Source organism: Cystoisospora suis, assembly GCF_002600585.1.
Source record: "Cystoisospora suis strain Wien I chromosome Unknown contig_1745, whole genome shotgun sequence".
Lineage (NCBI taxonomy): Eukaryota > Apicomplexa > Conoidasida > Eucoccidiorida > Sarcocystidae > Cystoisospora > Cystoisospora suis.
Genome location: NW_027154545.1, coordinates 1,676 through 29,048, shown reverse-complemented (window position 1 = coordinate 29,048; position 27,373 = coordinate 1,676). Strand labels below are relative to the sequence as shown.

General features: G+C 55.6%; 2 protein-coding genes across 2 annotated transcripts; both read right to left on the bottom strand.

Moving 5' to 3' along the window:
- Positions 1 to 4,618: 4,618 nt before the first annotated feature.
- Positions 4,619 to 10,467, bottom strand: CSUI_003868 (coiled-coil protein). The gene is made up of 5 exons (XM_068064063.1): positions 10,334 to 10,467; positions 9,615 to 9,790; positions 9,163 to 9,299; positions 8,637 to 8,795; positions 4,619 to 8,085 (listed from the first exon to the last, which is right to left on the bottom strand). The coding sequence occupies exons 2-5, from the start codon at positions 9,784 to 9,786 to the stop codon at positions 7,861 to 7,863; spliced, it is 693 nt and encodes a 230-aa protein (XP_067923960.1). The 5' UTR covers positions 9,787 to 9,790; positions 10,334 to 10,467; the 3' UTR covers positions 4,619 to 7,860.
- Positions 10,468 to 15,004: 4,537 nt separating this feature from the next.
- CSUI_003867 (uncharacterized protein) lies at positions 15,005 to 26,077 on the bottom strand. Its single transcript, XM_068064062.1, has 7 exons — positions 24,092 to 26,077; positions 23,301 to 23,396; positions 22,650 to 22,766; positions 21,602 to 21,721; positions 21,068 to 21,139; positions 17,670 to 19,697; positions 15,005 to 16,698 (listed from the first exon to the last, which is right to left on the bottom strand). Exons 1-6 carry the CDS (start codon positions 25,536 to 25,538, stop codon positions 19,297 to 19,299), a joined length of 2,253 nt encoding a protein of 750 aa, XP_067923959.1. The 5' UTR covers positions 25,539 to 26,077; the 3' UTR covers positions 15,005 to 16,698; positions 17,670 to 19,296.
- Positions 26,078 to 27,373: the final 1,296 nt, after the last annotated feature.

Here is a 27,373-nt window from a genome sequence, read left to right as displayed (position 1 = left end):
TTTTCACGACATGTGTTCTGCAACTTTTTGGTCTCTTGCCGGCGTTGTGGCCGTTAACCGGAGACTGGCATCATCTGTAGCTTCTGGAAAGGTTGTCAAGTCCGGCCCACGACTCCGAACTCGCAGCTTTTTGTTTCCCTGTGCGTACTGTCAGCCGCACAGCTTTGCAAAGAGCCACAGGTGCTCGTCCCTGAACTTTTGCACCACGTGGTCTCCGGACCCAGAAGAGCGGCGTGTGGTGTTCGGTGACCGTCAATTAGTGCCGCGACCGTTGTCCCGGCTCTTTTCCGACATAATGAAGCCAGGCCACGATGCAGGGGCTCCGCCAGCCCACTCCGGTGTTGGAGCTGGTCCCACTAATGAAGACTCCGACTCTCACTCACCAAAGGCAGAACGTGACCCGGACTACAGGTCTGAAAAAGCTCCTTTCATGTATCCTTTGGACCCGGATATGCAGCCGAAAGGGCCACCAGTGTCACCTCAGAAAAAGCGTTCTTCTGCGAAGACTGAGAATGCCCTGCCAGAGAAGGGAAATGCTTCGAAAGACAGGGGTGATCAGGTGCCATAGACGTAGCTGGTCTGGTGCTTGAGTTTGGCCCCGGATCGGCCTACTAGCCACAGGGAGACACGGGCCAGTGAGAAAGGGAAAGGACTCGCACGAGGAGTTGCTGGAGGTGTGTTGCGGTCTACAGACTCAACGCAGGTCAAGAAATTCAAGCAGAGTTTGACTCCTCTCCGCCCAGAGCTCTCCTGATCAGCCGCCGCCGCTGCGGTCCGTGGACGTGGGCTAACTTACCTAATGTGGACTGTTACCTTCCTGTCGCAGCGCTTTCTCAAGTGAAGTATACTGTTTACGGTTTTCACATGTTGGTCCGGTGGTCCACAGCGCCGCCTCCCTGGCAGTGGTGTAGCGTGGCTGTTGCCTGAGAAGAACTGCGATAACAGTTGTGGACTTCGGACACAAGCGACAGCTCGGTGAACTGAAAATGTGCTGCCGTGGTAGAAAAGAGCTCCATTGCCTCTCGGCACTCATGGTTTAACCCACCTTTCCGCCGTGCGGAGGTACGGTCTATACCGAACAGGGTACACACTCGGGTCACGGGCTACAATTCAGGCAACCGACAGACATCTGCTCTCGTTGGTATTCTGTCCGGTGTATTCAAGCCTCCCCTTGCACTATCTCGGTTTGTTCACAGCAGCCCCGTCGCCGCTCGTTTTTGCTGCTCGGTAGGGGAGGTCCACCCGCCACAGTCAAGCCCGGCAGCGGGTCGCCTCGTCCCCGTGTGACGCGCCCGGTCCCTTCCGTTGCTAGACAGTCGCCACGGATTTCCAGAGGGGTTCCAGGTTTCTCCCCCGAAAACTACTTGCAGTTCCAAGGGCGCCGGAAATTTAGAAGGCACATTGAGGTGGCGTCTCAGGCGCGGGGCAGATTAAGCGGCAGGGTCCCAGATCCGGACCACGGTACAGGAGTTCAATGGCTTCAGGTAGCTGCATTGGGACAATCCCCAGTGAGTGGGCTAGCAAAACCCCCTCCTGAAGGCTTTTCCAACTGCCGCTTGATTAGCCCCATTAGCATTGCAGCTCCCATGGGCTGCCAGGCTGCGTGCAACACCATCAATGTAATAGGACCCCACCTCCAGCGGCTACAGTTGGTACCAGGAGGCGGATCTGTAAACCCTACAGCCCGAAGTGGCAGGACACTGAGGCACGGCTTTCACTCGCTGCTCGACTCCTAAGCACGACCGAAATCATTTGTGATCGGCTCGACATGCCGTGAATTCTCCGCAAGACGTGCCTCACGATGCGTGGCAGGACCGGGTGACTACAGCGTGAATTTTATTATTCTGGGCGCTAGCAGTAGGCATGGAGTCTCGGTGCGTCTTCAATATATTTCTGAGGACGAGACTTGATAGCTTCATTGAAGAAACAAGTGACACTGTCTTTACACAGGGTCAAGGTAACGACCCATGTTTCTTCACCGTTGAAGCGGGAGATCTTCTGGTTGCACATTGGCGTCAGTCTGGGTGCAGAGTATTTGCGTCCTAGCAGCGGAGGTACGAAGTCCTGGATGACTGATTTTGCCCCGAAATCCGGGGACGTAGTTATGGTTCCTGCACGGTGACCTTGCATCTACCGCGAAGTTCCCGCTTGGTTGATCCGTTGATTCTGAACGAGCCACCGGCGCGGAGAAAGCACGACCTTTTACTAATGAATGTCTCAATCCCGGAACCCCAACCCTAAGCCCGTCCGAATTTGTACACTAGAACCAACATGATCTCTAACTCTACGCGGATGGCGGACCAGCGAATACGCTGTTGAGGGTTTATGTCTCGACGCCGTGCGACCGGCCAGCACCGGCCTGAGTCACGGGTCTCGGCTGAGACTGACTGTTCCGCAGTTTCTTGAATACTCGTCCGGGCTTTCAGTCCGGAAGTCTTTTGGGCTGGAGCTCTGTCTGAGCGGCACCGAGCTCCGATTGGACCGGCGGTTGCCGGCACCTTCGAGTCTCTGGATGGACGCTTTCCAAGTCCAAGTCTGCAAAGGAAGAAAATATGCTGTCCAGCAGTCTGGCTGCCGCCGCTGAAACTGTACCTGATGTACGCGTGGCCGCAAAAGCGAGCTCCTGGACACGGCGTGGCGCCGACTGCACTCAGCAACATCGCGCCGGTCCCGAGCAGACTGACTACTTTGCTTGGGCGACTTGATAGGCTCCGGACGCCAATTGGAAGCTCGTTCTCGCAACCGATAGCAAATCAGATTGAGTTTGGTACCCAGCGTATAAGGAGTGTTCAGAAAACAGAAAATGTTTGCCTGCGTGCGGTGTTTTGTAAGAAAAACTGCTGGAAAGTAAGCTTGAACGGTGTCCCACGGCTTTGGGTGGACGAATGCGACCGGTCTCCCCCAGTAGTGACCTGACGACTTGTGTCCGGGAACCGTCTCCCGGCAGTGCTTGGGTTTAGTCCTGTTATCGTACACGAGAGCGCTCTCCCAATCCCAAGCGCCCGTGAGTTCGCACTGTGCCGGCCTCGTGGGGGCAGAGTTGCTTTGTTATCAGTTCCTTTTCTAGAGAAATCACACTTCTACATTTCTGCCCAACTATTATCCCGTTCCCAAAAAGCAACACAACCGGAAGGCACGTTACCCTACGCATTTCCCTCCGACCGCGAGCGGCCACAGTCTTGTCAGGGAGCACCCGTCAAGAGGATGCGCGATCGTTGTATGCGCGTCTGGGCTTCCAAGGCCTTAGGGCTGCGTAACCAGTATGAGGAGATGGTTGCGAATACTGGCATTGACACGGAAGCTGTTGGAGGCAGCGTGAGGGTGACTGCCTATCCAGAATGTCCTAGGAGTTAACCCAGTCAACGCTTCGAGAGAGACGCTTTACTGCAGTAACCTCGGTCTAGGGGGTATTTCCTAACACGAAAGTGTGAAGATTTCATCCGGCCTTTTGCGGCCACACAAGCACGCAACCGGTGTCGCCGACTGCGGCGATCGGTAGAGTACGGCCAAATGTGTACCCGAAAAAGCAGGCCTGTTTACTTGTTGGACCGCAGCATGCCTGTCGCTTGCATATGTGCGGCGGGGGTGGAGTCTTAGTAACCCGGCGCCGCTGCAACACATTAATAAATTGCAAGAGAGTGCATCCGTGCATGGGCACTAAGCTGTGAAATATTGGTGTAGCTGGGGATTGAGGTCTCGTTTGTGGTTGCCTTGGTAAGCTTTCCCGTGGTTCCAGCACACACAGACACGCCCGCCCGGACAGCCTCCCTTGCGTCCGCGGAAACAAGAAGCGCGGCCGTAGCTAGGCGCGTATGTGCTGCTACACAGCGAGCCTGGCAACATCCAGAGTTGAGAGACTTCGGCGGACTGTTTGCGATGCCGAGCTGCTGTCAGCTTCCAACTTCCCGGAAACAATTCCGCCTGTATGAGTACCGGTCTCCTAAAGGAACGGGCTTCGTGACGGTAGTTCGAACTCAGTCGGGGAGCGTTCACCTCAGCCTGCCTCAATGTAGCGGTTGTTGTATTTGGAAACGAAGTTCTACCCGGGTCTCCCGTTGTTGTGAAAGAAATTTGACTTGCTTTGTCACAAAGGATCAGCCTTTTCAAGTTCTGCTGCCTTACAGACAGCTACCGACCGGTGCGCTTCTCGTAGCACGGCTAGGATTTCCTGTGTGACCAGTGCGCTGTTACCGTGATTCAGTGGTGCAGATCGAACCAGCCGGACACACATTATCGATACCAGTGTAGAACCGGTCTGATGTCCATGTTGTCAATGTCTGCTCTGTACGGAAAAGGCAACTTTTTGCTACTTGTACTCACAGGGGCTTCAGAACGGAAAGCGGTAAGCCCTGGCTGGTTTATGAATGCGTCCGCAGTAAACTGCTTCGGTCTGAATGTCGCGACTCTTGTTCGCGCGACCTGAATCGCTTGACCGGGAGCGTTCGCTGCTTAGATTTCACCCTGGCAGGACACGGACTTTCCCCGGTGTCCCGCGCACGGGCACCTCATGAACTCTGGGGACCTCCAAAAAGTCGCCCGATTGAATCTGTTCTGGTTCGGTCTGAAACGACGGAGTGGCCATCGTGCGGGTATTCCAATCAAGTCAACAGAAAAACAACTGGTACTCTCGTTCCGCTTGAGAGTCGTCTTCCGCTGCCTGCGAAGTCTGTGTGGAGAAGCAAAACACCTTCACAGCTTCGGTGCTTGAGCGCCCGTGGGCGATGGACTCCGAGAAGTGCTCAGTGTAAGCCCATCTACAGACCAAGTGGTGAAGCCGTCACGGACAGGCGGGACATTAACTCCACGTACCTCCTCCTGGTGTCTTACGGGCGGAGAACGGAACATAATCTGCTTCCCCTGCCGTTGCTGAGTTGGCTCTTGCGATCTCTTCAGTGAGGCCTATATCACCACAAGCGCCAGAAACCCGAACGAAGCGAGCTGGAGGGCGCGCCGCTGGGGAAGAGTCAAGTAGCGCCAGGTCAGCCGCTATGTTCCTCTTCTCTTTGTCTTCCCGCTCACTGGCCAAAATCGGAAGACAGCTCGTCACGGGATGCTTTTCGGCGTCCCAGTGAGAGAAAGCTAAGGCTCAGCTGTCCAGCTAGAGAGAGGAGCGTCATGCCCGGGCGTTGTCTCTACCTGAAGCCTCTCGTCATTCTTTTGCGACTGTTCATCTAGCTTTTCTTGTCGCACGCGCTCTCGTCTTTCCTTCTCTTTGGCTCTTTCCAACCTGGAAATGAGCTCCGGGTTCTCGGCTGCAGTCGCAGAAGTGAGAGCGTGACTTAGCGACTCTCAGAAGTGGTTCCGCGCTACGTCCACTCTGGTACGTTCCGTTTTCTCGCCCTGCATTTTCCCCTATTCCTCCTATACATGCCAGCCAGGAGCACGCCACAAGACGCGGACATCAGTCCCCTCCCGCAATTGTCTTAAACCCGAAAAGGAGGCACAAGACAGCTGGCTCGTCCGTGCCACCGCCACCGCTTGCTCAGACCTTCGTATTTGTCAAGTATCGCCAGGAACTCTTCCATCTTTGCCTCGATCTGTTCCAGCTTGCGGATCGCGTCGTTAGCAGCGTCACCTAGAAGTCAGCGAAGAGGAGAACGCCTTCTCCAAGGAAGTCAAAGTGGAGGCCGGATGTCTAAGTACACGCTGACTGCGGGGGGGTTTATCCCGGACGCGGAGAAAGAAAACTGCGCCAGAGGTAGCATTCCTGGTCCAAACAACCCGCTGGCAGAAATGGCCCGAGCGGTGTGCATGGGTGGTCGGGTTGTTACCCAGAACTGATCAGCCATGCCTTGCTTACGGCTACCAGGACAGACTGGGCTAGCTGGGAGAAGCACGGAAACTGTCAGCAAACGTCAGACGGCCAGAAAATCCCAAGAATCCGCGGCGACAGCAAGGACACAAAGAGCCATTTCTCTGGTATTCCTGGGTCTGAAAATGCCGGGAGCACCACTGTGGTTGAGCGAGGTAGCCAAACCCCGTGTTCGGCAGTCTTACCCTCATATCCACATATGCAGTGAACTTCCGTTATTTTGCTCGCTATGTGCTGGAAAATCATTTTCTCTTCGCGTTCGTTCTTCTTCTTTATCAAGGTGTCTGGAGCACGCATCCACGGGCATCTGCTGCATGATCCGCTGTGAAGAAGCCCGGGCAGCAACCTGTCCTTTCCCGCGGTGGCGCAACTGAACGTGAAACAACTTCTGAAGAGCCCAACTCACTCTCCAGCTTGCTGCATATCTGCCTCTGCGCCTGGACTTGCTCGCGCAGCTGTTTGATAAGCGTGTCCAAAGCGCGGGTGCGTTCTGCTGTCTGGTGCTTTGTCTCTTCGAACTTTGAGACCACGTCTTCGACTGCCTGAAGCGTAGGGCATTCGTAAGCAAAGCACTTCGCAGCGACGCACCTCAGCCGCATCCAGGCTACGTAATCCATCAGCACGTGTAAGTTGAGCTGATGCCGCCAAGCTGTGTTCTTGGAGCAACTAGTCCATCAGTTTCCTGTGTACCTCTTGTCCCTCAGCATCCCTCCCAGATTCATTTGCCTCCCCCCACTCTGGCAGTGTGTCTATTGTCGTGTGAGAACGGGTGGGCTGCCTTAGTGATCGCAGATTGACACCTGAGTTAAACGTTTACAGGTATGCGCTGGCCGTTCCCGGAGTCAGAAGGTGGCGGGGCCTGCGTGCCGCGCGTTGGACCGGCCCTGCACGGAAGGTCCTGTCGCAGGTGCAAGCAATGACGAGCTTATCGGGCAGCCGTCTTGCAGTGTATAGGCTGCTGTAGCTGGCCGCATCAGTCGGACGCCTCCGACTACGAGATTAGCGGCTACGCCTTCCTCACAGGCCGTGCTCCGGGTCTGCAAGATCCAGGAGTTGTCTTCGCGAGTGTGGGCTGGAGATGCCTCTCCTTCGTGGCTCACGGCTTCGTTTTCTTGCGCATTCTGTATAAGGAAAAGATTCTGCTCCTCCAGCTGGTGGAACAGTTCGAGAAGTTGCTGTGGGTCTGTGAAATACATCGCGGGTTCTTCCTCGTCATCGTCAACGTCTGCGGCAAGTAACGCAGTGTACCACACCGCACTACCTCTGTCACTGTCCGCGGAGCACGCGTTCTCCTTTGTCGGCAGCACTACAGAAATTCCCCCTGGGCGCGTTGGGAGGCGGAGTGGAGTTCCAGCCGACCAGGCCGAAAACGTACGATTCTCATCCGGGAGCCGGACGTTGATAATCACCTGGAAACATCTTCTCGAAGTCCGAAGCAGTCTGCATGCGTTTCCTCAGTTGCTTCTTCTTCTTCTCTACCTTTTCTTCCAGCTCCCGCCGCACTGAAGGCAGCGGACCACCCGGCTCACATACTCGCCACTCGCCCGAGTGAAACAGATCAACCTGTGTGACAGAACTTCTTGCAAGAGTCAGGAGAGTCTTCGGCAGCGATTTTCTTCTCCCGCACCAGTCTGCCCACTCCTGCTGGCTGTATATCCGGTCACGACGTTTTGACGGTAGGCTAAACGGTTGTACAGCGTATCCACATGGAGACTTATCCCTACCCACGTCTGCAACCTCAGCAGTGCTGTACAAGTAGCAGCCGACAATGCTGGGATCCTCGTATTCGTGGGGAAGGCCAGTGGTCCGAGGAAAACCGGCTAAACCTGTCCCAAGGATAGAGGCCTGCAGACTCTCGGAGGGATGTGACGTCCTTGATCTCAGGGTTAACCGCGGGCAGCAATCACGTCATCCGCTCCTTTGTGGTCCGGACAGCAGCAACCGGTCCCGGCTGGTAAAGCTCAATCATATCAATGAATGTTGCCGGTGTACCTGGTGTCTGTGGCTTTCATTTCGCCACCAACTGGACAGCCCCTCCATCCGTCGACCTAAGCACGGGTCCAGACGCAGGGACACTTACAGTCGTCGATGGCTTTGCCGCCTCGTCTTCTCTTCTCTTCCAGCTCCCCCAGTTTCTCCGCCACCTCGGCCTCCGCTTCTTGCATCTCTTTGGCCACTCTTCCCTCCTGTAGCCTGAGTTGTTGTTCTACCCATTTCTTTCTTTTCGCTGCCAACCTCTCCTGCCGCCTCGTCTCTTGCACTTCAAGCCACTCCTGATAAGATGAGACAGCGCAGTTTTGTGCTCCGGCTGTTGCTCCATGGCCTCGGCGGCAAGGAGCTCTAATTTTGAAGCCATATTGCCAAGAGACGGTTTACTGGGACTTCCAGTACGCCCGAAGAGCGCATGCCTTGGGTCTTCAAAACTCTCCAAGGGCGTGAGCGTGAGTGCTAACTGGCAGACAGCAACGGTAATCAATGCTTGTTGTCGTGTCCGGCCTGTTGTCACGTCCCCGACCTCGGAGGTAGCGCTTGGGACCACCAGGGCATGGGCTGCCGTACTTGGGCGCTTACACGCTGCGACTGCAAATCCGTGACGGTTGGCGGGTACAGGTGGGACTGCCGCACTCACGCGATACTTCACGTTGTTGCCACCTCCAGCCGTCCTTACCAGTACCGTACCCGGACATAATGCAAGGTGCGTTGCCCGGGCAACAAGTTTCGATACAGCGTACGCCACTCCGGGCTCTCTAACCGTGACCAAGTGCGCCTCGCCAGTCATGGTATTTGTCTTTGCTAGGCTTGACAGCAGAACTGTCCCACTCACCGGAGGCGACAGTTTTTCCAGGAAGCTTTTGTAAGCAGCCCCCTCTTGTACCAGTTCTTCATACTTGCTGATCCGAGCATTACATGCGGAAAGTCGTTCATGAAGCTCTCTGATCTGCTGCTGCTTCTCGAGCTTTAGTCGGCCGACTTCGTCGGCTTCCTGCGCGCCCGGAGGTGTTCTCACAGAGGTGCCACGTCGCTTGACCCTGTCATGGAGCCAGGAAGAAACGTCGCCTGAGAAACCTGCCACGGCGAGAGCCGAACTGCAAGCACCTACATGGTTAGGCCGCCAAGCTTCAAGCACTCGGAGCGAGACTCCTCTGATGGAGGGGGGCGTACACTAGTTCTAGAGATCTAACCGTTGCTCTTTATGATTGGGCAAAGGATAAAGGCTGAGTCCGCACCACCTTTGCTGTTGCTTGAATAGGCTGTATGTGAGCGAGAGCTTGCACTCCACACGGACCTCTCCTGTAGCGTAGTGGAGATGCGAGCAAATCGCGAGGTGCAAGGGGGTAGCTGTTACCGACCTTCATGGCGATGTGAGCACGCTGGTCTGTCGCTCGAAGAAACTCATCAAATTTGTGCATCTCCGCTGTGAGCTGCTGGTCGGCTGCCCGGAGAATCTCTTCTTTCCTTGCCGCTTTCTCATGCAATTTCAATATTTCTGGAGGCACAAAAAAGGCAATCATGTGACGTGGTGTCGACATTTCCAAACTCCCGGCAGTTTCCGGAGCAGCCGGCGGGGTAGCTTTCTCTCTGTCCGAAAAGCCAGGACGCAGACCACTATACTGATTGATTGCCCGCGTAGGCACGGGCGACCCCTCAGCGTTCCCCTAGTTTGTCGGCTAAGTATCGAGAACGTGCCTGAACTGTGTAAGAAGGCAACTCCGCCCGTAAGACTGAAGACCGTCAGCCGGGAACGCCTTCCCGGGTATTTGACGGATCTGACCGTCTCCCTCAATCTCGGCTCCTGCCTCACCTGCTTTCCTGGTTTCCACAGCCATCTGCACTAAAAATATCTCTCTTTTTTTCTGGACGCAGGCCTGGGCGCTTTCTTTTTCCCGGAGTGCTTCCTTTTGCATGGGCCGTCGGTCTATTTCAGTTTTCCGCACGGGGCGCCCCGCCGGCGCCACTTCCGATGACCGGGCCATCGGCCTGCGACGCGACACCGATCACTCCAGACGAGAGGATCCTTGCTGCGTGGGGGCGAGTAACGGCTACGGTCGCTTAGGACTGTCTTAGCGACGGACACCACCGTGTCCATGGCAACCTAGGTATCATAGTCGCATCGAGGCGGCGAAAACGCGCAGAGGTCTTCCAAGGCGAACGGACCGCAGTCTATTTAGGGATGTGCTGTATGCACAGGCGGCCGGGAACACGTCTGGCGGCGGAAGAGCTCGGACCGCGAGAGCCCCCTTGCGACCCTCACACTGAAGGAGACAACTAAAAAAAAAGCTCCACACGGTCTGCGCTTCCGCCCTGGACCAATAGCATCTAACGTGTCGCTTGAAGTTGGATGCGATTGATTACAGGATGACGTGCCACGGTCAGAACCGTAGGTAGGCGCGAGTGCTCAGCCGCCGGACACCCTCACTCTACTAGGAGAGGTTGGTGGCGCGTGAGCCCTCGACGGAATGCTCGTTTGAGTGGTTCTGGAGCTGAAGAAGTTGCTCGGTAGCCGAGCCTGTTATCTCTCACCCAGGCTCTTCGGTGTGGGCATCTGGAGGTCGCCGGTTTTCCCTCGCTTCATCCAGCACGTCATTTTGTGCTGCCTCTTTCCCCACTTTCTTCCTTGGATGGGCAAAGGAAGGGCAAGTGGACCCGTCACCAGGAGGTCCGGTGGAACAGTGGCCAGCCGGAGAGAGGGAGGCCATGTCTGGAGACTCAGCACCGCTGTCTAGGACTATTGCTGGCTAGAAACACGGGAGCGTTACTCGCGGACCCAGAAGCCTGTTTCAGTTACCCTCGCACAGTGGAAACTGGACGCCTCACAAAAGAAGGCTGCTTTGCCGTGCGCCTTCTCTACACAGAATACTCCGGGCAGCGACTGTTGTGTCTCAGTGGGAATGTCGGCCTCCTCGGCACTTGCGGAACCTGACTCGCGCCAAATCCACACGACAGGCATACGACCTGAAGCCTAAGTCACTACTGGTGCGTTTCGGACTCAACCCTATGTGAAACACTCGAGGTCATAGCGCTTGCATGTTCAGAAAATGATGGCGATGTAAGGATCGAGGGCCACCTCTTCCCCCTGGTTCGAGCGCCATCCCTCCTCTCGGAGAGTCGCCCGTTGTTTTGCCCATTGATAGGGGGCGCGTTCTGGAGTTAAACCTCTGATGAACCTCTGATGAGCAGGACACGGTGTGCAACTGCCACGCAGAGAGCTGCGGGCCGTGTCTGCAAACTCCCACAGTGAACTTAATCACAACCATGTATTTCACCGAACAACACGTTTAGCGGGGGGCGGCATCGCAGACGCATTCGCAGCTCATCAACTCTGGAAGTAGATTTGCTCGTAAGATATGCGCTTTCAAAGAAAAAATTTCGTCGAAGACCTACCTGGGGTGCCAAAGATTTTACAGAAATCAATTCTCCGAAGGGGTACTTTCAACCGGTTCAAGGTTGGAGTTCTTTGCGTCGCTTGCTTCGCATCTAGTCAAGAACTGTCACCTGGTGATGTGACGCTGAAATTGAAAAATGGTATATCAATAGCCGGCGACTTTGTTATCGATCAGAGGTTGAGTTTCCCGTCCATTAGCATAAAGGAACATGTATGTGCTGCGTAGTGGGTCAGGCATGCTTCGAGTAGTATGGGGTACTGAAGGCGGCCGATGAGGTAGCTGTCAGGGCACTGTTCCTCAGCTCGAGTGCGATTTGAGAGGGCTTGTGGAGGTAAGAGGTCAACCTTCCCGCCGGATGCTACCGGAAGCAGTGACCCGGACTGGACCCGCCTCGTCTCCCTCTGCGCTTACCCTCGCTTCCGCCATGTCTTGCTATCTCTTCACTCCGGACCAACCGTAGGCCGTAGATACAGAGCAATAGCGGTGCACCGCGGAACGGTTTTTTTTGACTGGTTGCTTCCAATCTTCTCGGGACTGCGTTGCCACTTGCGGTCATTTACCGGTCAATAAGCCGCTTTTCTGGGCGTCAAACCGACACTCCCGCTAGGCGCTGCCGCGTGGAACAGAAGAGATAGGATGTATCTGCGGCAGAGACATCCCTGATCTGCAGGATCTGCGAGGCAGGATGAGGAATACAGTCGTTTGTGCAATTTTTACCCCACGTGCCCTATTGTGTCTCTGACGACGTATGAATGTAGTGCCCAGTAATCGCAAGAGGGCCCTCAAAACAAACGAAGTCGCGGCGCTGTGGAAAATGTCTCCACACGCTCAGTTGCGACTGAAGCGTCGGTTGTCTCCGTACGGAACTGGGCAGTGAAAAAGGAACCCTAAGTTGTTTAACCATCGTGCTGGTGATGCTTTGGCGTCCTAATCGATTGACGCTCGCAGCGCTAATGTTGCAGCCCACGCGATGGTCCGCCGGAAACAGTGGTGGTTGTCCATGTGGAATGGGTGGTACGGTGTCTCCGCAGTACCTCGTCTGTCTATTGTAAAGCGAGGAGACGACGCACTTCCTGGCTACCTCACGAGGACTTCGCGTCTTCGGTTCACACTGAACCTCCGCTGTAGACACACGGCCGCCAGCAAACGCATGTCTCCGGAGGGTGGCACTCAGCTGGCGAGGATGTCCGTCTTCTCAGAGAGTGTTGTCGAACCCCAGCCAAGGCCGGGGACCATCGAAGCCCTTCCCTTCTCGCATGCGCACATTGAACTTTGAATTGTGAGGTGCCGCAGGAAACCATCTCCTCAGCGCCAAATCACAAAAGCTGGGGTGACGTGCTACACCGTCCGTCCAGTCTCAGGCATTGTCGCAACCCTTCCCGGTACTGGTTTGACGAGGCTATCATGGGCGTCTGACCGGCATTTGCTACACCACCGTGCTCAATGCTGTAGCACCACCATGGCTCGCCTGCACTGGAAGCGAAGTGCCACTTGGTCCGTTTCGACGCAGTGGTCTCACTCTCCCAGCATTACAGCCACTGCCTAGCCAGCATTCGTTGTCCGTTCCACACCTAGTCTGCCACGCCAGGGTTCACTATTGCTGTGACTGGGCCAGCCGAGCCCACCACCGGATGCGGTTTCGACACCCGCGTTGTCCGGTCCGATTCACCGCGTACACATTCCGGATGCTGCTCCCGATTTTTCAATGGGACGCTGGTGCGAAATATTTGCTGGCTGGCGTGTTGTATCCGGCGTAACACATCAGCGTTAGCCTGGAGAAAGCACTTTCTTCGGCGTCAGCCCGACGATCTGCAGCGTGCGGGCTTCCACAGTTACACGATCACAGCAAGCCTTCCTCCAAACGAGCGGGCAAAGCGGCCTGCCCGGTGCTAGCCTACACCGGAACGTTTCCCGGCTCACGGGGGCCTCTGAGCTCGTTCTGGCCGCCAAAAGGGCACAATGTAGCTTTTTATTGTGCTTTAACCGGCGTTTCAGGTTTATTGCCTAGGGCCAGTGAGACTCGTTCGCAGTCCGCAGTTCCGCTCCGGTGCCGAACACGAGGACCCACCGCTTTGGCGGTCGGACCATACCGCTCCGCAATTATCCTCCCCTTTCTTCCCCCGAACTCCCGTACCGTGATTCACCTGTCGGGGACCACAGTCCGTCAGGGGGAGCTATGCGGACAGGGACGCCACTCCCCTGTCACAGGCCACTGGGATACGTGACCGATCTTGGTGCCTATGGGTTTCCACCCCGGAAGGCTGCCGCGCGCTGCGGCAGCGGCGTGGTCCGCTGTGCCCGCATCTGTTGCGGCGCTAGACCTGCACGACTATGAGTCGTGGCGACGGAGTGCTTAGGTAAGACGAGTGTTTTCTACAGGACTGGATATGCTTCTGGGACGACAGGAGCTCCTCTCTCCCTTCTGGCAATCGCCGGCTTCTCTCCGCAAGCTGCGTCGAATGTAACGGTCGCCGCAAGTTCTAAGAAGCTCAGTCTGGTTCGGCAACCGTCACAAACAGCCTTCTTTCCTTGTAGTGTAACAATACACTACGATCACGGGGTCCAACTTTGTCCCTTTGGCTATCTAGTGGAGGTTCCCTGACCCAGCGGTCTGTAGCTTGACACGGACAAATTGGCCGCTTCTACTGGTGCATCTCTCGGTGTGGAACCCAGCACAGCACAGTCCGGACTAATAACTACTGAATATGGAGGAGCTGGTCGCGGCTCTCAACTAGCCACCACGGCAAGTCACTGCGTCCAGCAGCGCCTTTCGTGTCAGACCACTCTGCTACCCTGAAGTGTTGCGCTCCTCGGCTGCGGCTGACTTTACAGTCTTTTCATCTACTTTCTACAGCTTGGACTAAGCTGGCAACGGTAGGCCGCGGCTCGAAGGCGCCATCTAAATTGTTGTATTTTTTCCAGCTGACTGGGACGATTCTCCGAGGCGTTCCGCTTATGGGGAAGGGAGCCATTGCTCGGTTGCGTGATATATATTCCACGGGTGGAGCCTTTCAGGCCACCACTCCATACTTACCAATCCATGAAGTCTTCAACGGAGCCTGCACGACACTGGCCAGCATGTCCAGTCTCTCCCCAGTGCGTAGCGTGCACTGCAATGGTGAAGGTCCCGAACATCATTCTCAGGGAACAGCACTTGCCCGACAGTGGAAATGACAGTGCCCCAGACGCGTGCCAGGGAGTAGTGTGATGTACTGTCGTCTGAATGTCAGAAACTAAGTGCTGTAAACGTCGGCCAGCTCCACAGCGGCTCCCGGGGCAAAAGTTTCCGAGGCCGAAGGGAAAGAATTTACGGGAGAAATGCCGGACACTTTTTTATGCCCCCGCTGCTGGTGTGCCTGACCGCCGCTCTGTGGAGCTGACGACGACTAGCTTCTTCGGCTGTCCAAAGTGTCTGCGGCAGGAAGCAGCCTTGGTGACAAAAGGCATTTCAAAGTACGCAGTTTCGGGGCGTGCATGCGAACGAGTGCCATAGTCGTTTGATGATTGGCTCATCGCCCGGAGGCCCCCAGCAGTCGCATCGATCGCAGCAAGTGGGAGGTGCCCGGCCTCTGAATTGGAGTGGACCCTGTGAGAGTACGAGATCTTACGCAGAAAGTATCAGCTCTTCTCAGCAGACCTTCCTGATAGCCCAACACAATCTGAAGTTTTGGGGGGAGTGTGACGAGCACTTGAGCCGGTGCACCAAAAATTAGTGAAGACGAGAACCACAGTTTCTGCTTCTTGTTCTGCCGCTCTCTTGAGAGGGCTGTAAGGGCGGCTTTCCTCAGCCATAGTAAGACAGGTAGAACTGACTTCATAAGCGAAAAAGGGACTGCGCCACAGTGTAGAAAGCCAGTGACCGGCCGGCGCAGCACATCGCAACGTTCCCTGCTAAATTGCTCGTTTTCTCTGAGACTGGACAAGAGGTTTGAGATTAAGCGTTAAGCGATATCGATCAAAAGCAAACGTAGTGTACAGAGCAAGCAAACAATACAGACAAACCCACAATCCAAAAGAAATGAATTTGTGGAGGTTTAGCCGAGGTGTTTTTAAAAAGGTACTCCCCCGTAGGTGAGACATGGACGAAAACGGTGCACGTTGCCTGCTGAGTTGTCGCGTCGAGGCACTGGAAACACAGCTCTTGCTCCGTGCTCGACGCCGCAGGGACGGTCAGCGTGCGAACCTCTTCAGCTGCTCTCAGCGTGGACCCAGGAACGAGGTGCGAGAGAGACGAAGGTACCGAGCTGCATCGACCTCCGACTGTAGCGAAGGCTTCTGACTCATTACTTGGTCTAAAAAGAAGGGACGACCCGCACCGGAAACTCACTGATTCGCCATTCCGCACTTCCAAGGTAGCGGTATCCATCTTGCATTCCATTAAGCCGGGCACATCAATCAAAATGGTACAGCTCCCTCGCACCGTCGACGACTCTGACTTGTTCCTTTTGCACCGGTAACACAGCCGTCTGTTCAGATCAGGTACGCGGCTCACAGTTAGCTTGTATCCACTTCCTTCCTGTTGAAGCTTGGCATCGGGGAGCAGAGGCACTAAGTCCCATACATCACTGCAGTCCTCGTCGAGCACCTGGGTAAGACTGGAAGGCTCCAGGACATCCGAGGAGTCTGGACAAGCAAACTCCGCCTCAAGTGAAACCAGCGTAAGCTTTATGTTGACTACGTCACTGTGGCTCCCACACGTTTGAGGTTTTCCCATTGCACGAGAGGCCGCGAGGGCTGCCGCAACAATGGAGGCGGCGAAAAGGGCTGGACTTCGTAAGCAGAAACCCGACATCGCCATCGGTGCAAAATGTTTGATCGCTGCTGGCGGGCTGAAGGGTCTTTGGATCCGTATCGTGTCTTCTGTGTGCGGGCGAGAAATATTTCCTTGAGAAAAAAGGCCGGGTTTGGCACCTCCGAAGGGCTATCAACCTCTCTGGGTGCACGGTCACTAGAATATCGATTTCTTTGGACACCTCCAAGAGAAGTGACGGGACGCTGCTGTGAGCCCGGACTGCTCTTATTGAACGACACTCTGCCCTCCTTCCGAGCACGTCTCAACAAGAATACTGCCCGCTCAGGAGGAGTTGTCCAACGGAAGTTGCGAGATCCTCCCTAATGTAGTACGGTAAGCCCCAGTTGCCTCAGTAACTTGGCCGTACAGCCCTGAACGATCCAGCCGTGCAGGCAGCCCAGCGAGGCCGGACCGTAGTGTGGTCCAATGGAGTCGTGCCCGCCTAGCACTCAACTATCTGTCTTTCTCCCACACGAAGCGCTTACTGAACGAAGACCGAGGAGAGCACTTTAGCGGGGAGTCCAGTTTTAGCGGAGCAACGGAAATACATAAGACGCGTGTCCTAACTTGGTCAGGGGGGGCCCCGCCAAAGGTGGCGGAACCGCTGCCGTGCTCCAGGCACATAAAGGTGCGCGTAAAGAGGCCGAGAGCTTGTCGTCGCCTGGTGTGTGGTTCGCACTGCTATGCCTGGGCCTTGTGCTTCGTCTGCGCTGCGACTAGACAGGTACAGGAATTCAGAAACCCGGGAGTGCGGCTTTTCAGAAACCCGGGCGTGCGGCTTTCCGGAAACCCGGCAGAGGCGCGTCTGTGAGACTTCGAGTGGTTGTCGGCGCTGTCACGTTTGCGCCGCGGAGGATAACGAAACGACACCGCTAGCTCAAATGGAGTGTGCAGCGTCTACTACAGACCCGCAGGCATGTCTCTCAACATAACACGCCTCTTCATTGTGGAAACGGTGAGGGACAATGAGGGGGTATGCCTTATACACGCCGTACACGACTCACAGCTGCATCGACCCGGAGTCCGACTTGCAACTAGGACAGAGTGCAGCCTCAGTGTTCTTTCGTGTACACATCAGCACTGTTTCAGAGCTCTCGACGAACACCCTGTTCCACGACCGGAGTCGATTACGCCTAAGCCGCACGTCCCGTGTTACGAGGGAGGCGGCAGTGAAGGCCTTCAGGCAACCCCCGCAGACGAGGAGGAAACACTGCGGGAACCTCGCTCCTGCAGTGGAGGTCTGAAGTCCTGACTACATCGGCCCGCCTCTGTACTTGTCTACACGGGGGAGTGGGTGGAGAACGACTGAACGGTCCGAAAAGCCACCCAAAATGTTTTTCCCTCCGGACGCGTGCTCACTGGACTGGCGTTCCCGATCGCCGGAAGGGTGAGTGCGGCGAAGCATAGTGATGTTTTTTAAGGATCCTGGTAGTCGATCAATCTACCAGACTCCCGAAAGCACCACAACACCGTGAGAACGTTCTACTAAGCAACAGGCGACGCGCTCCGGGCGCTGCTTGGCTGTCTGCAGTCGCTGAGATGTCCGATTGGCCACTTTTATCGTGGCGTCCAGCCAGTGTTGCGCGAAAGAGTGTGAGGTGCCCCCATGCTATCTTATTTTCACACAGCAGGCACGAGTGGTGGCCGGGTAAGCCTTTCTCTTCTGCACGCTTTCACTGACCGGATGCCGCGCCGGCAAGCTGGACATGTCGGCCTTCATCACGACAACAACCCACTGCAGCCACCGAGAAAACCCTGTCTGTCCGGGAACGAATAGCGCCCTACTGCGGACTCTTGCAGCACACTCTTTCAGTCTTGGTGTGGACCAAAGCTCTTGACTGTCTGTGCCACCGGGAAGGACAAGGCAAATCGCAGTAGAAACACACGCGCTTTTGATCTACACGAGGCAGAAAAAGCAATACGAACACTGGACACAGACGGTTGGTTCACCTGTTGTGTAATAACCGAGTTCCGTACTGCGCCCACAGTAAGGACACAGACTTTCCCATGGTGCCCAACTTTTTGAATGGAAGGATAGAACGCCCGAATGGACTACACAAAACAGCGTGTGTATCCGGTGACAACTGAAGGCCCGCACGCCCTTCTCTACAGGCACTCTAACACAAGAGGACGCGGCAGTCATCGGCTCCCAGCTCCCAAGGCTCTCTGTGCACCCAAGCGTTTCCCTTTCGCCAGCGGACATCTGCAGGGCCACCACGGAAACGCCGAGGCCAGCGTTCAGAAGAGAGGCGAATTCATACGGAGGTACTGTTTAGGAAAGAAGAACAGCTAAAACTAAGACTTGTGCACTGCGAAGCTAAGACATGTGCACTGCGAATACTACCAGCATGGCTGGCCCTCAACTGTAGTAGAATAACTATACCGACTGCTACAGAGAGCGGACGGGGGGCAAAAGATTCGTCGCACTAATCCAACAGGTCATGTTGACAGTTAAGGTGAACCGCTGTCGCTCTGGCAATACAGAAGACCCTCCCACAATAAAACGGTCATGGGTCACACGTTGACCCTACAGGCTCTAACTAAGTGAGCGGCGCCGCAGCAACCAACCTTTCTGGTCTTCGCATAGTTTCTACACTTCAGACTTCGACTGAAGTACCTCTACCGGCCTCTGCATACTTTTGAATGCTTGCCCTTGACAAGCAACGCCCAGGGGACCGCCTGGGCGACACCATCGAGGAGGGCGCGCTGGGACAGTGCATTTGCAGCTCAGCTAATGAAGCCTCATATGCTCGCTGCCCCTTCATTGAGCCTCCTGTGCCACACTTATGCATGGGGAGGGGGTATCAACTGGAGCCTTCACAGACGCATCGACTTTGCGCCTGTCCCAAACGTCCCGCCGAGGTTGAACTTCCGGGCGGTTGACTGCACCAACTCCACGACCGGAGCTCCTGAGGAACTACCTAACCGCCTGTGCAGTTGCTGCAGGAGCCTTTGGGCACCGCATACACATCTGTCAGCCTCAAGCGCAGCCTTGCTTTGCTGCGAAGTCCTCACATCTTCGCAGCGAACCGAATGACGTTGCGGTAGATGGTAGGGTGTACTTCCGAGAACGTGTGCAGGTAAACTGACCCGGCTACGTTCGCAAGGATGAGACAGTGGTGCGTGAAGAGAAAGACAAAAGCGGATCCGAGGGGTGTCTCCCTGCGAAAGCGCAGCCACAAAGAGGCGAGTAACGAGCCGCACCACCGGTGTGCCGTAGGAAAGACGCTCCTGGAAACTCGGTCGGCGCCGGCCACACCGCTAAAAGCCGGAAACTGCTAATACATTCTTTGACACGGAGTTTCATTTTATCCGTCATTGTCTTCCAGAAGGCTCTTGATGCGGAGTAAAAAACACCGGTAAAGAGCGGCCGACACGAGAAAGCGGTGCCGTGCCTGCATCAACACTGAGGATCGCGCCTGCTCGCGAGCCTCTACAAACGGCGCAGGGCCCTCAAGCGACCCGCCTGAGTCCAAAAACAGAGAAAGTGACTGACTGAAAGCCAGTGTTACGTTCTGGAACTCGGCCAGCAAGGCCTCATCAGTCAACTCGGCAACGTCCTCTCGTGCCGCGTCCATCAGGATCCGTTCTTCGGCCACATGTCCCACGCTGCGAAAGACAGTAGCAAGCTGGTCAAGTTGTAGTCGAAGAGCCCTGGAGGGGGGACCAGTTATCGTATCTTCTGGCAGCGTGGAGGGGAGCCCCGTCGCTGAAACATAAAGAACAGAAGAGACAAAGTAAGCAGATGGCATCACCTGTGCTCTATACGTGGCAACTTACGAAGGAATCCGTAGAGGGCGGACACAGTTGAAGCCAACATAGCAGAACATAGTAACGGGGACCATACCGTGAGCCATCGTCTACGACGCAGCAGAACGCAAGAACGCACTTACTGAAAAAAAGACAGACGTTGTTCAACTGCAGGACAACGCACTAAACTTTCCTCCCACTGCCAACCGGAGACCACAGAAATACGGCTCAACCGCGCTCCCAGATACGAGCTACAGCCAGCGAGGTCAGATAACTGGCTCTACCGCGCAGCTCGTTGATCCAGCACACGGACGTACGAACCTCTGCGGTGCCGCACCGGCCACCGCCCCCTACCGAAGCTTGTCAGAAGGAAAATGCCACACACCAAAAACAAACTGTGACTCAATAGCTCAAAAGGGTACGGGGAAGGGCAGCCAGATGGGCGACTGTCTCTGTCGATACACGAGTAAAGAATATCCATTTGTCGCCCTCCTCTCCTGCCATCACCAAAGAATGCAGTTGAAGAGCAAACCCGGCCAGGGGCGCCTGTGCACTGACTACGATCTATAATCAAAAGAACTCGAAACCGAACCGCCCACTGTGAGCCGCGTTATACGGAAGAGAGACCTGCACGTCACTGCGTCGCCGAGCGCGTGCAATTAGAAGAGCCCGGTCTTTCGAAGCGCCTTCTGAAGTGAAGGAGAACATTCTGGCCATCCCTGAACACACTGGAGGGCACGACGCCAAGCCGGTACTGCGAAACCAGGTCCCGAAGTTCTCCCCGTCCAGAGGTGCGTGCAGATGCACTTCAGGGGCGAAAAATGTTCACTGGCTCAGCAGTGCAAGACACTCGTACCGACACGTAGCGGAGCACCTGGCAAAAAGAAGACCGCCGCCCCTGTCGCCCTCCTACTCCCCAGAAGCAGTCGCAGTTGTAACAAACGACAAGCTCGAGGAACTTTCAATTTCGTTGAGGAGGTACAGTATGCTAATCACTCTGGGCAGACAACGCACGAATGCTCACTCCCGAGCCCGACTAGTGCCCCGGCAGCTCATCTATTGTCTCGGCGTAACGGCGCAGTCTGCCCGGCGCTAGGCCAAGTCATCCAGTTACGGTCGAACCCTTAGGTTCGACCATGGACAAGCACACCCAAGGAAACGGCACGACAGATGGGCCCTGGGAGGAGTCAACCTTCTACGAGGGGCCCCCATCAGGTGGAGAAAGAAGTCACATCTCGTAATAGCATCAACAGACAAGCTCCGCCAAAGGGGTAAGAAAAAGCGAGCTCCACCCTGGATTCCGGTCGGTAACTCCGTGGGCCAGCCTACGTTGTAGTGGTATGTCGGACTCGTCGCCAGATGGCTCGCTGACAACAGCGGCGGGAAGTGTGCCTACAGAAGCTGGAGACGAACAGGTATTGAGATTTGCCTTGTATGGTCCCACCAGCTCATGTAGGCGAGAAACGGACAGGCAAGGTGACCGGATAGCCTAAGCACTCGGTTATATCGACTGTTGAAGCGCTCATACATCGTGCCTTGTCTATCTCGTGTCGGTAGGCTCTTCTCCTGCACATTTTATCATTACTTAGGAGGCCTCAGCACGCAGCCAGCTGGCATGGAACGTCCAGCCGATCCAATTGCTTCGCCACCAGGACTCTGTGTGACTCCGCACGTTGTCACCATACGTCGAAGGCAAGGAATACTGTCCAGAGAGCTTAAAGACTTCTCCAAACAATATACCAGCCTGACAGCGAGAAGCGTCTTCTGAGAGCGGCTTCAACAAACCAGAGCCGTTAACCAGCAGTGATGGAGAGGACACTTCATCACCCTGAGCTCGAGTGGTGACTGCGAGACCTAGCGTACCTTCTTCAGTTGGGCCGGTCTCGGCAGTGGAGGGTGCATAAACAACATCGGCATGTGGCCCGCTCGGAGCAGCTGAAGGTAGATCTGGATCGGATGTCACTACGGTCGCGGGTGCAGGCGCTGAAAAGTCGACAGAAAGACCACGCCAAGAGACCAAGAGCACGTGCAATGCCGGGATAGCCGAACGCCACATAAAGGCGGTTGAAATTTTGTGTTCTCTCCTTCCTGCTCCAGTTGACTTGTCATTTTATGCACAGTGCGCTTCTGACCCGGGGACCTGAGAGCGGTCAGGCGTACATACTCTCCTAGCTGCTTCGTCAGTCGTACTCACTGTGCGACGCTCCATCCGACACTCCACCGTTCGACGAAGCACGAAAAAGCAAGCTGAGAGACGCAACGGTGTGAATCAACCACTCCACGCTGACTGCAGAACTGTACCCACTTGACAAATGTTCAGGTCACACTGGCAAGGGAGCCGTGTACAGGCTTCAGCGCAGAAGACACACTGCGCCGTATCGCCATGCAGAGGACCCCCATAGCAGTCACGTATGCAGCTCCCGCCGGGGGAAGGCTGTCAGTCGAGCCACAGGACCCGCAAAGGAGTCACACTACAATCTCTGAAGGGCCTCACCACGCCACACATAAACATTCCGCTGCAACTTACAGCTTAGAAAAACTCAGTTGGTCAGCCGCCACTGATCTACCTGCGAGGCCGGCTGCCTCGGCACCCGAACTGACGCGACTCCGGACGCCGTCACTCTACTCAGCATGGCGAGAGTCAGGTCCATAAGGATTACAGCCTCCTCGAACAGAGGCCACGGTACACACGGCCTTTTACACAACCCCTCCTTCCGCGCCTGTCGGCTATGCGGAATCACGACCAAGAACACGCAGACATCATCAACTGTCGACGCGTCGAGGGATCATTACTCTTCTTCGAACAATAGACTATATCTATACCGGAAGTCCCTTATTTTTACAGCAACTTTTTGACAAACCAGCTTCAGCGGTAACCAAAGTGCAGTTCATCAGCTCGGAACCAGCGTACCTTCGTCAGACATATCCCCCCCCTCATCGGTATCACTTGTTATATCAACGACATCGAGACGTAGTCTCTTTGCAGGAGGCGGAGACGAAGATGAAGCGGGCGCCACCCCAGATGAGCCTGCAAACAATTTATGGCTAGCACTTGACTACCTCAACTGCCGGAACCCGTGAGTTTTTTGCGTACAGCCCGCCCGGCACATGTGGTCAGCGAGAACTGACCGTACGCCGAAATCACCAGCCTCGGCACCCGAACTCCGTGCGACTGCCAGCGCCGACACTCTAAGCCCACTACGAGGGAATGTGCGTGCTTACAGATTTACCTTATAGTCGTCTCATAGCAGAAGCTATCATCCGGTTTACGCATCTCCATTCATACGGCTTATACAACTCCATGAGCACAGCCACAGGAGCGGTGCACACATCCCCGGAAGTACAGTCCCTCCATCCGGGACGGCGATCCGAAGTAAGAACAACAGCACCCACCCCAAGGGCCTATATAGCTGACGTGCTTGGCGCATTGATATCCTTTCCCAAGGGCGGTGCACTACCTGACAGCAGAAAACTTTCTGTCATGAGAGACTCACCGAGCCACTCGCCACTAAGCAATAAAGACAGTGCACAATCCAGTCGATTACCCCGGGAGGCAGCGTACCTTCTCCAGGTGAGCCGGACTCGTCATCACTTGTTAGATCAACAACATCACTCTTAGCAGGGGCACCCAGTGCGGCGGATGTCTCTCCCGAGGGGCCTGCACGCACTCCGGCACACCGGTACCAACAATCGAGTTGACCAAACAAAAGAGACACTCGGCCATCTGCGCTGTGGAGGCTCACAGAACGGACGGCCTGTCCAACGTATCCTGTCCTGCCCCGGGCCTGTTCCAGCTGCTATCACACTGACTTGACGTGGAGGCGCGGAAGTCACTTCGGGTGTAGGTACTCTCGTGGATGCTCCCCTGTCAGTCGCCACTCATCAGACTGCATTCTCCCGAGGGAATGAAGATTGGATTAGCACATCGAATTCGATGAAAAGCATATATGTACAAACAACACTAAGCTGACTGCAGAACTGATCGGGCTTGAGCACGGAGTACAAACACGCGGTCTTGCAGCAACTACAGCAACAATGGTACTGCCTTGGAGTCGTATGTCCAAACAGAAACCACAGATTCTTCAGTGCTCTGGCTCCCCCATGTCCCGGGTGGCTGTCTCCTGATCTGCCAATAGCCCACACTGAAGAATGTACTCTCTTAGGTACCGCGTGATGACCAAGCGTGACATCTGGCATTTATCCACCCGAGATTGCCAACTCTACACATTCAACAGGGGCGTGCATCGGTGGACGTAGGGGGCCCATATAGCCGAAACTGCCATATGCTTATTCACACACTGCTCCGCCACCCTGCATATTTTGGTGTGGGGGAACTTCTTGTTAGCGACGTACCCCCGCTGCCCATTGTCTTCAGAACAGCGCCGGAAGGTCCGAACACCTCGTCTGCTCTGCGATTGGCTGCGAACATGGCCGACTCGACTCTAGGCCAGAGCAGTGTCAGCGAGTACATGTCTAAATTGCGAAGTGCGACATTTCTCACTGCTCTGTCGAGAGCCAGAGCAGCTCCTTCACGTTTCTTCAGTTGTTCCCGGAGCCCTTCGGCAGCATACCGGCCCGCAGCCGCCGGAGATGCTCTACCCACACTTGCAATTACGGATGGCCTGGGTGGGGGGCTTGCTTCTTCCGCACCATCACCGGCGGCATTGCTGTACCTTCCTGGCGAAACCACAGACTGCGTCATCAGCTCATGAAAAGCGCGCAAGTCCTCCCACGTGCGGACAAGCAGGTCAACATAGTTCGCAACGGCTTCAGCACGCTTCTTGTCTACGGCACCAAAGTTGCTTTGGAGGTTTTCAGGGATGTTATTGCGGAGAGAGGCAAGCAATCTCTTAACAGTAGAAAGACGAGCTCTTCCATCCTGATGGGACAGAGGGTCGACTGACCATAGCTGACAAGCTGCACGAGAGGCACGGTCCCGTTCTTGGTTCATCACATGAAACAACACGGCGAGACGTATTGGCTCCTTAGGGTTTAGTCCTAAATGCTCGTCTTCCTCATCTGTCTGTGCGCCCTCCAGAACCTCTCGATCGATATCATGCAAACTCGCAACACACTCTTCCCACGGCTCCAGAGGTCTGCCTGGCCCCAGTGGCCTGTCGGCTGCAGGAACCAACTCCCCGGGAAATCCTGGCAGAGCATTACCGCCCGAGGGTCCAGGACCACCGTCACTCTCGTCCCGTGCGCTGCCATCCTCCCCTTCCGCTAGCCGACGCAGAACAGGAGCAGTACTGTGCTGCGTTTCCTCGTCTTGTCTTTCATGCTCTCCCTTGATTCCCTCTGGGAGGACGACCGCGGCTAAGTTCGGAGCGCCACTATCAAACTCAGGCTCCCAATCAGACAGGCGTCTTGGAACCCCAATTTGCAGCATGTCAACGACAGACGAGCATTGGCTAACGCGTAACAGGAGCCTACTCCCGTAAGCAAGGACGAGCGCCAAGGAAGCTAGCCTAGTTCCCTGCTTCAGAGAGCTGTGGCTGCCACGCGGAACCCGACGAGAACTTAGAGAGCTTCTTTTGCGTCTGCCAACGGTTGGCTGGAGCCCTTCCTCGGACTGGGCCTCGTCCTCGCCTATGCGACCAGCAAGATTAAAGGAGTTAGCTGCCCGTGGTGTCGGTATAGAATCCGGACTCCGTGCAATCGCTGCTTCACTCAGTGGACTGCCGTCCGGAGTCCCCCGTGGCTGGCTTCGATGAGTACTCTTTTGACTAGGCAGCGTGCCTACAGAGAAAGACCTTTCTTGGGGGTCAGTCTCATCTGCTGCGGCTCCAGATCCCGCCATCACAGTTCAGAAGGTGGCCGACTACTCCCCAGTAATGTGTCTGAAGCTCAAAGAGCGCCAAGAGCGCAGAAGAAAAGAGCACTTGACTCAGCTACTAAAAGCGTACATGGAGCACAAAAAGCCCAACTGCCACTTAGTCTGGAAAAGCCAATGATTAGCGGGGGCCAGTCAGTCCTGCGAGAGCGGGCGCCATTCCCCGGTGCGGCAGCGTCACTCAGCATCTCTTGACATATTTCACCTGTTTGAAATGTTTCTAGTCCTGCTTCGGAGCCCGAATTCTCGAAAGGGTGGAGCCCCGCCTTGCAGCACGGAGGATGCCCGCAAGCTCGAAGCAGGCGCCGATGCTTCGGAGCAGCGCAGACAATGCTTGTGCCCACGCAGGTTGGAGGAAGCCCTGCCCCGGACCAGTCTCCCGCAACCCGGACAGCGGAGACAGTAGGCTTTTAGTTTCAATTCTGCATGATGACAACACGCTAGTGAAAACAGCTGGTTCCGTCATGACGCCTTTTTCATGGCGAGTCTCGGGAAGCAGTTTCCATTACTCAAGAACAAGCGGCCGGCGGGGCTTGTGACCTCCCGGCGCGTCGGTGCAGCGCTCACTGGAGTCGCACTGCGGCCCCTGGGCGACACGGGACAGTGGGCAGCGGGGACAGTCCGTGCACTAACGTTGTCGCTGTTAGCCTCAACGGCACTGAAAAGATCATATTGTCACACGTGGGTTCCTGTCCGCCACGCGGGGGCACGGGATTACCAGGCTTTTTTCAACGAATTAGAGTTTTTTTCCTACTCCATGAGTTAGTCCGAGCCCCGAAGTATGCACACAAGTAGCCCAACAACAGGTCACAACACCTACGCCGTAGTGATTCACCGCCACGCACAGTGAAGGCGTAAGAAGAACAACTGTCCTCCTTTCGCTCTTCGAGCTTGTCCTCCCTCCCTCTCTCCCCCGCTCCCATCCCTTCCGAGCGTCACCGGGGAGGAGCCGGATACTCGCGGCCCTTAGCCTCGAAGGGGCTATCAAAATCCCGCCCCGCTTGATTTGGCAACGTCCCGTGTTGCCGACCTGTATTCCCCTCAGCCGTGCGCCGGATGTTGCAGAGTTCGCTCCTCAAACCGCCCCTACGGCTATCTACCAGCGTCGCTCCCATGACGCCTCACGCTGCCACGTTAGGTCAGCTAGTGCGCGCCTCGTCTACGACCACTCGCGCTGCCACGTTAGGTCAGTCATTGAGTGTCTCTCCTCCGACTGCTCATGCTGCCGCTATGGGCTCGTCGATGAGTGTCACTTCCTCGGCTACTCACGCTGCCACGAAGGGTCAGTCGATGAGTGCCACTTCTTCTACTCACGCTGCCACGCTGGGTCAGTCGATGAGTGTCACTTCCTCAACTACTCACGCTGTGAGCGAAGGCGTCGTTTTACTCTCGTCCGCGCGATGATCGCTCTCTTGCACAGTCGGCTTAGCTCTCGGCAGGTAGAGGTCGCTAAAGTATGGATGGGGGCCAACCTCTGGTGTTAAAATGGAAGAGTGAATCTCCGTAGGAGACGATAGCTCAGTCTCCGCACGACCTCTGACTGCAGATCTAGTACATCGTAGAACGGACCTTCCTTATGAGAGGCTATCACCCGATGAGGGCCACTGTATCTTACGGCGAGTTTGGAGGATCCCCGTATACTATCAGCTTTTGTGAACTGTACTAGGGCTAGGTGTAATAAACTTTGAGTGTCAGGTGTAGAAAAGTTGGGACCTCCTCCGGGGACCGTCACGGTCCACACACAAACGGCTGCCACCTCGCCTTTCTTAGCTTCCCCTGGGAAGCATTACACCGGAACGCAG

Bases quoted from the DNA above. Each gene is read 5' to 3' on its own strand.
- CSUI_003868 (XM_068064063.1), bottom strand. From the start codon at position 9,786: ATGGCCCGGTCATCGGAAGTGGCGCCGGCGGGGCGCCCCGTGCGGAAA. The intron at 8,796-9,162 runs GTCGGTAACAGC...CCGGGCGCGCAG, and splicing joins GTGCTCACATCGCCATGAAG to GAAGCCGACGAAGTCGGCCG. The intron at 8,086-8,636 runs GTGAGTGGGACA...TCATCTTATCAG, and splicing joins TGGAAAAACTGTCGCCTCCG to GAGTGGCTTGAAGTGCAAGA.
- CSUI_003867 (XM_068064062.1), bottom strand. From the start codon at position 25,538: ATGGCGGGATCTGGAGCCGCAGCAGATGAGACTGACCCCCAAGAAAGG. The intron at 23,397-24,091 runs GTACGTCGCTAA...GAGTGCGTGCAG, and splicing joins GAAGACAATGGGCAGCGGGG to GCCCCTCGGGAGAGACATCC. The intron at 21,722-22,649 runs GTACGCTGGTTC...TCGACTTTTCAG, and splicing joins GGGGGATATGTCTGACGAAG to CGCCTGCACCCGCGACCGTA.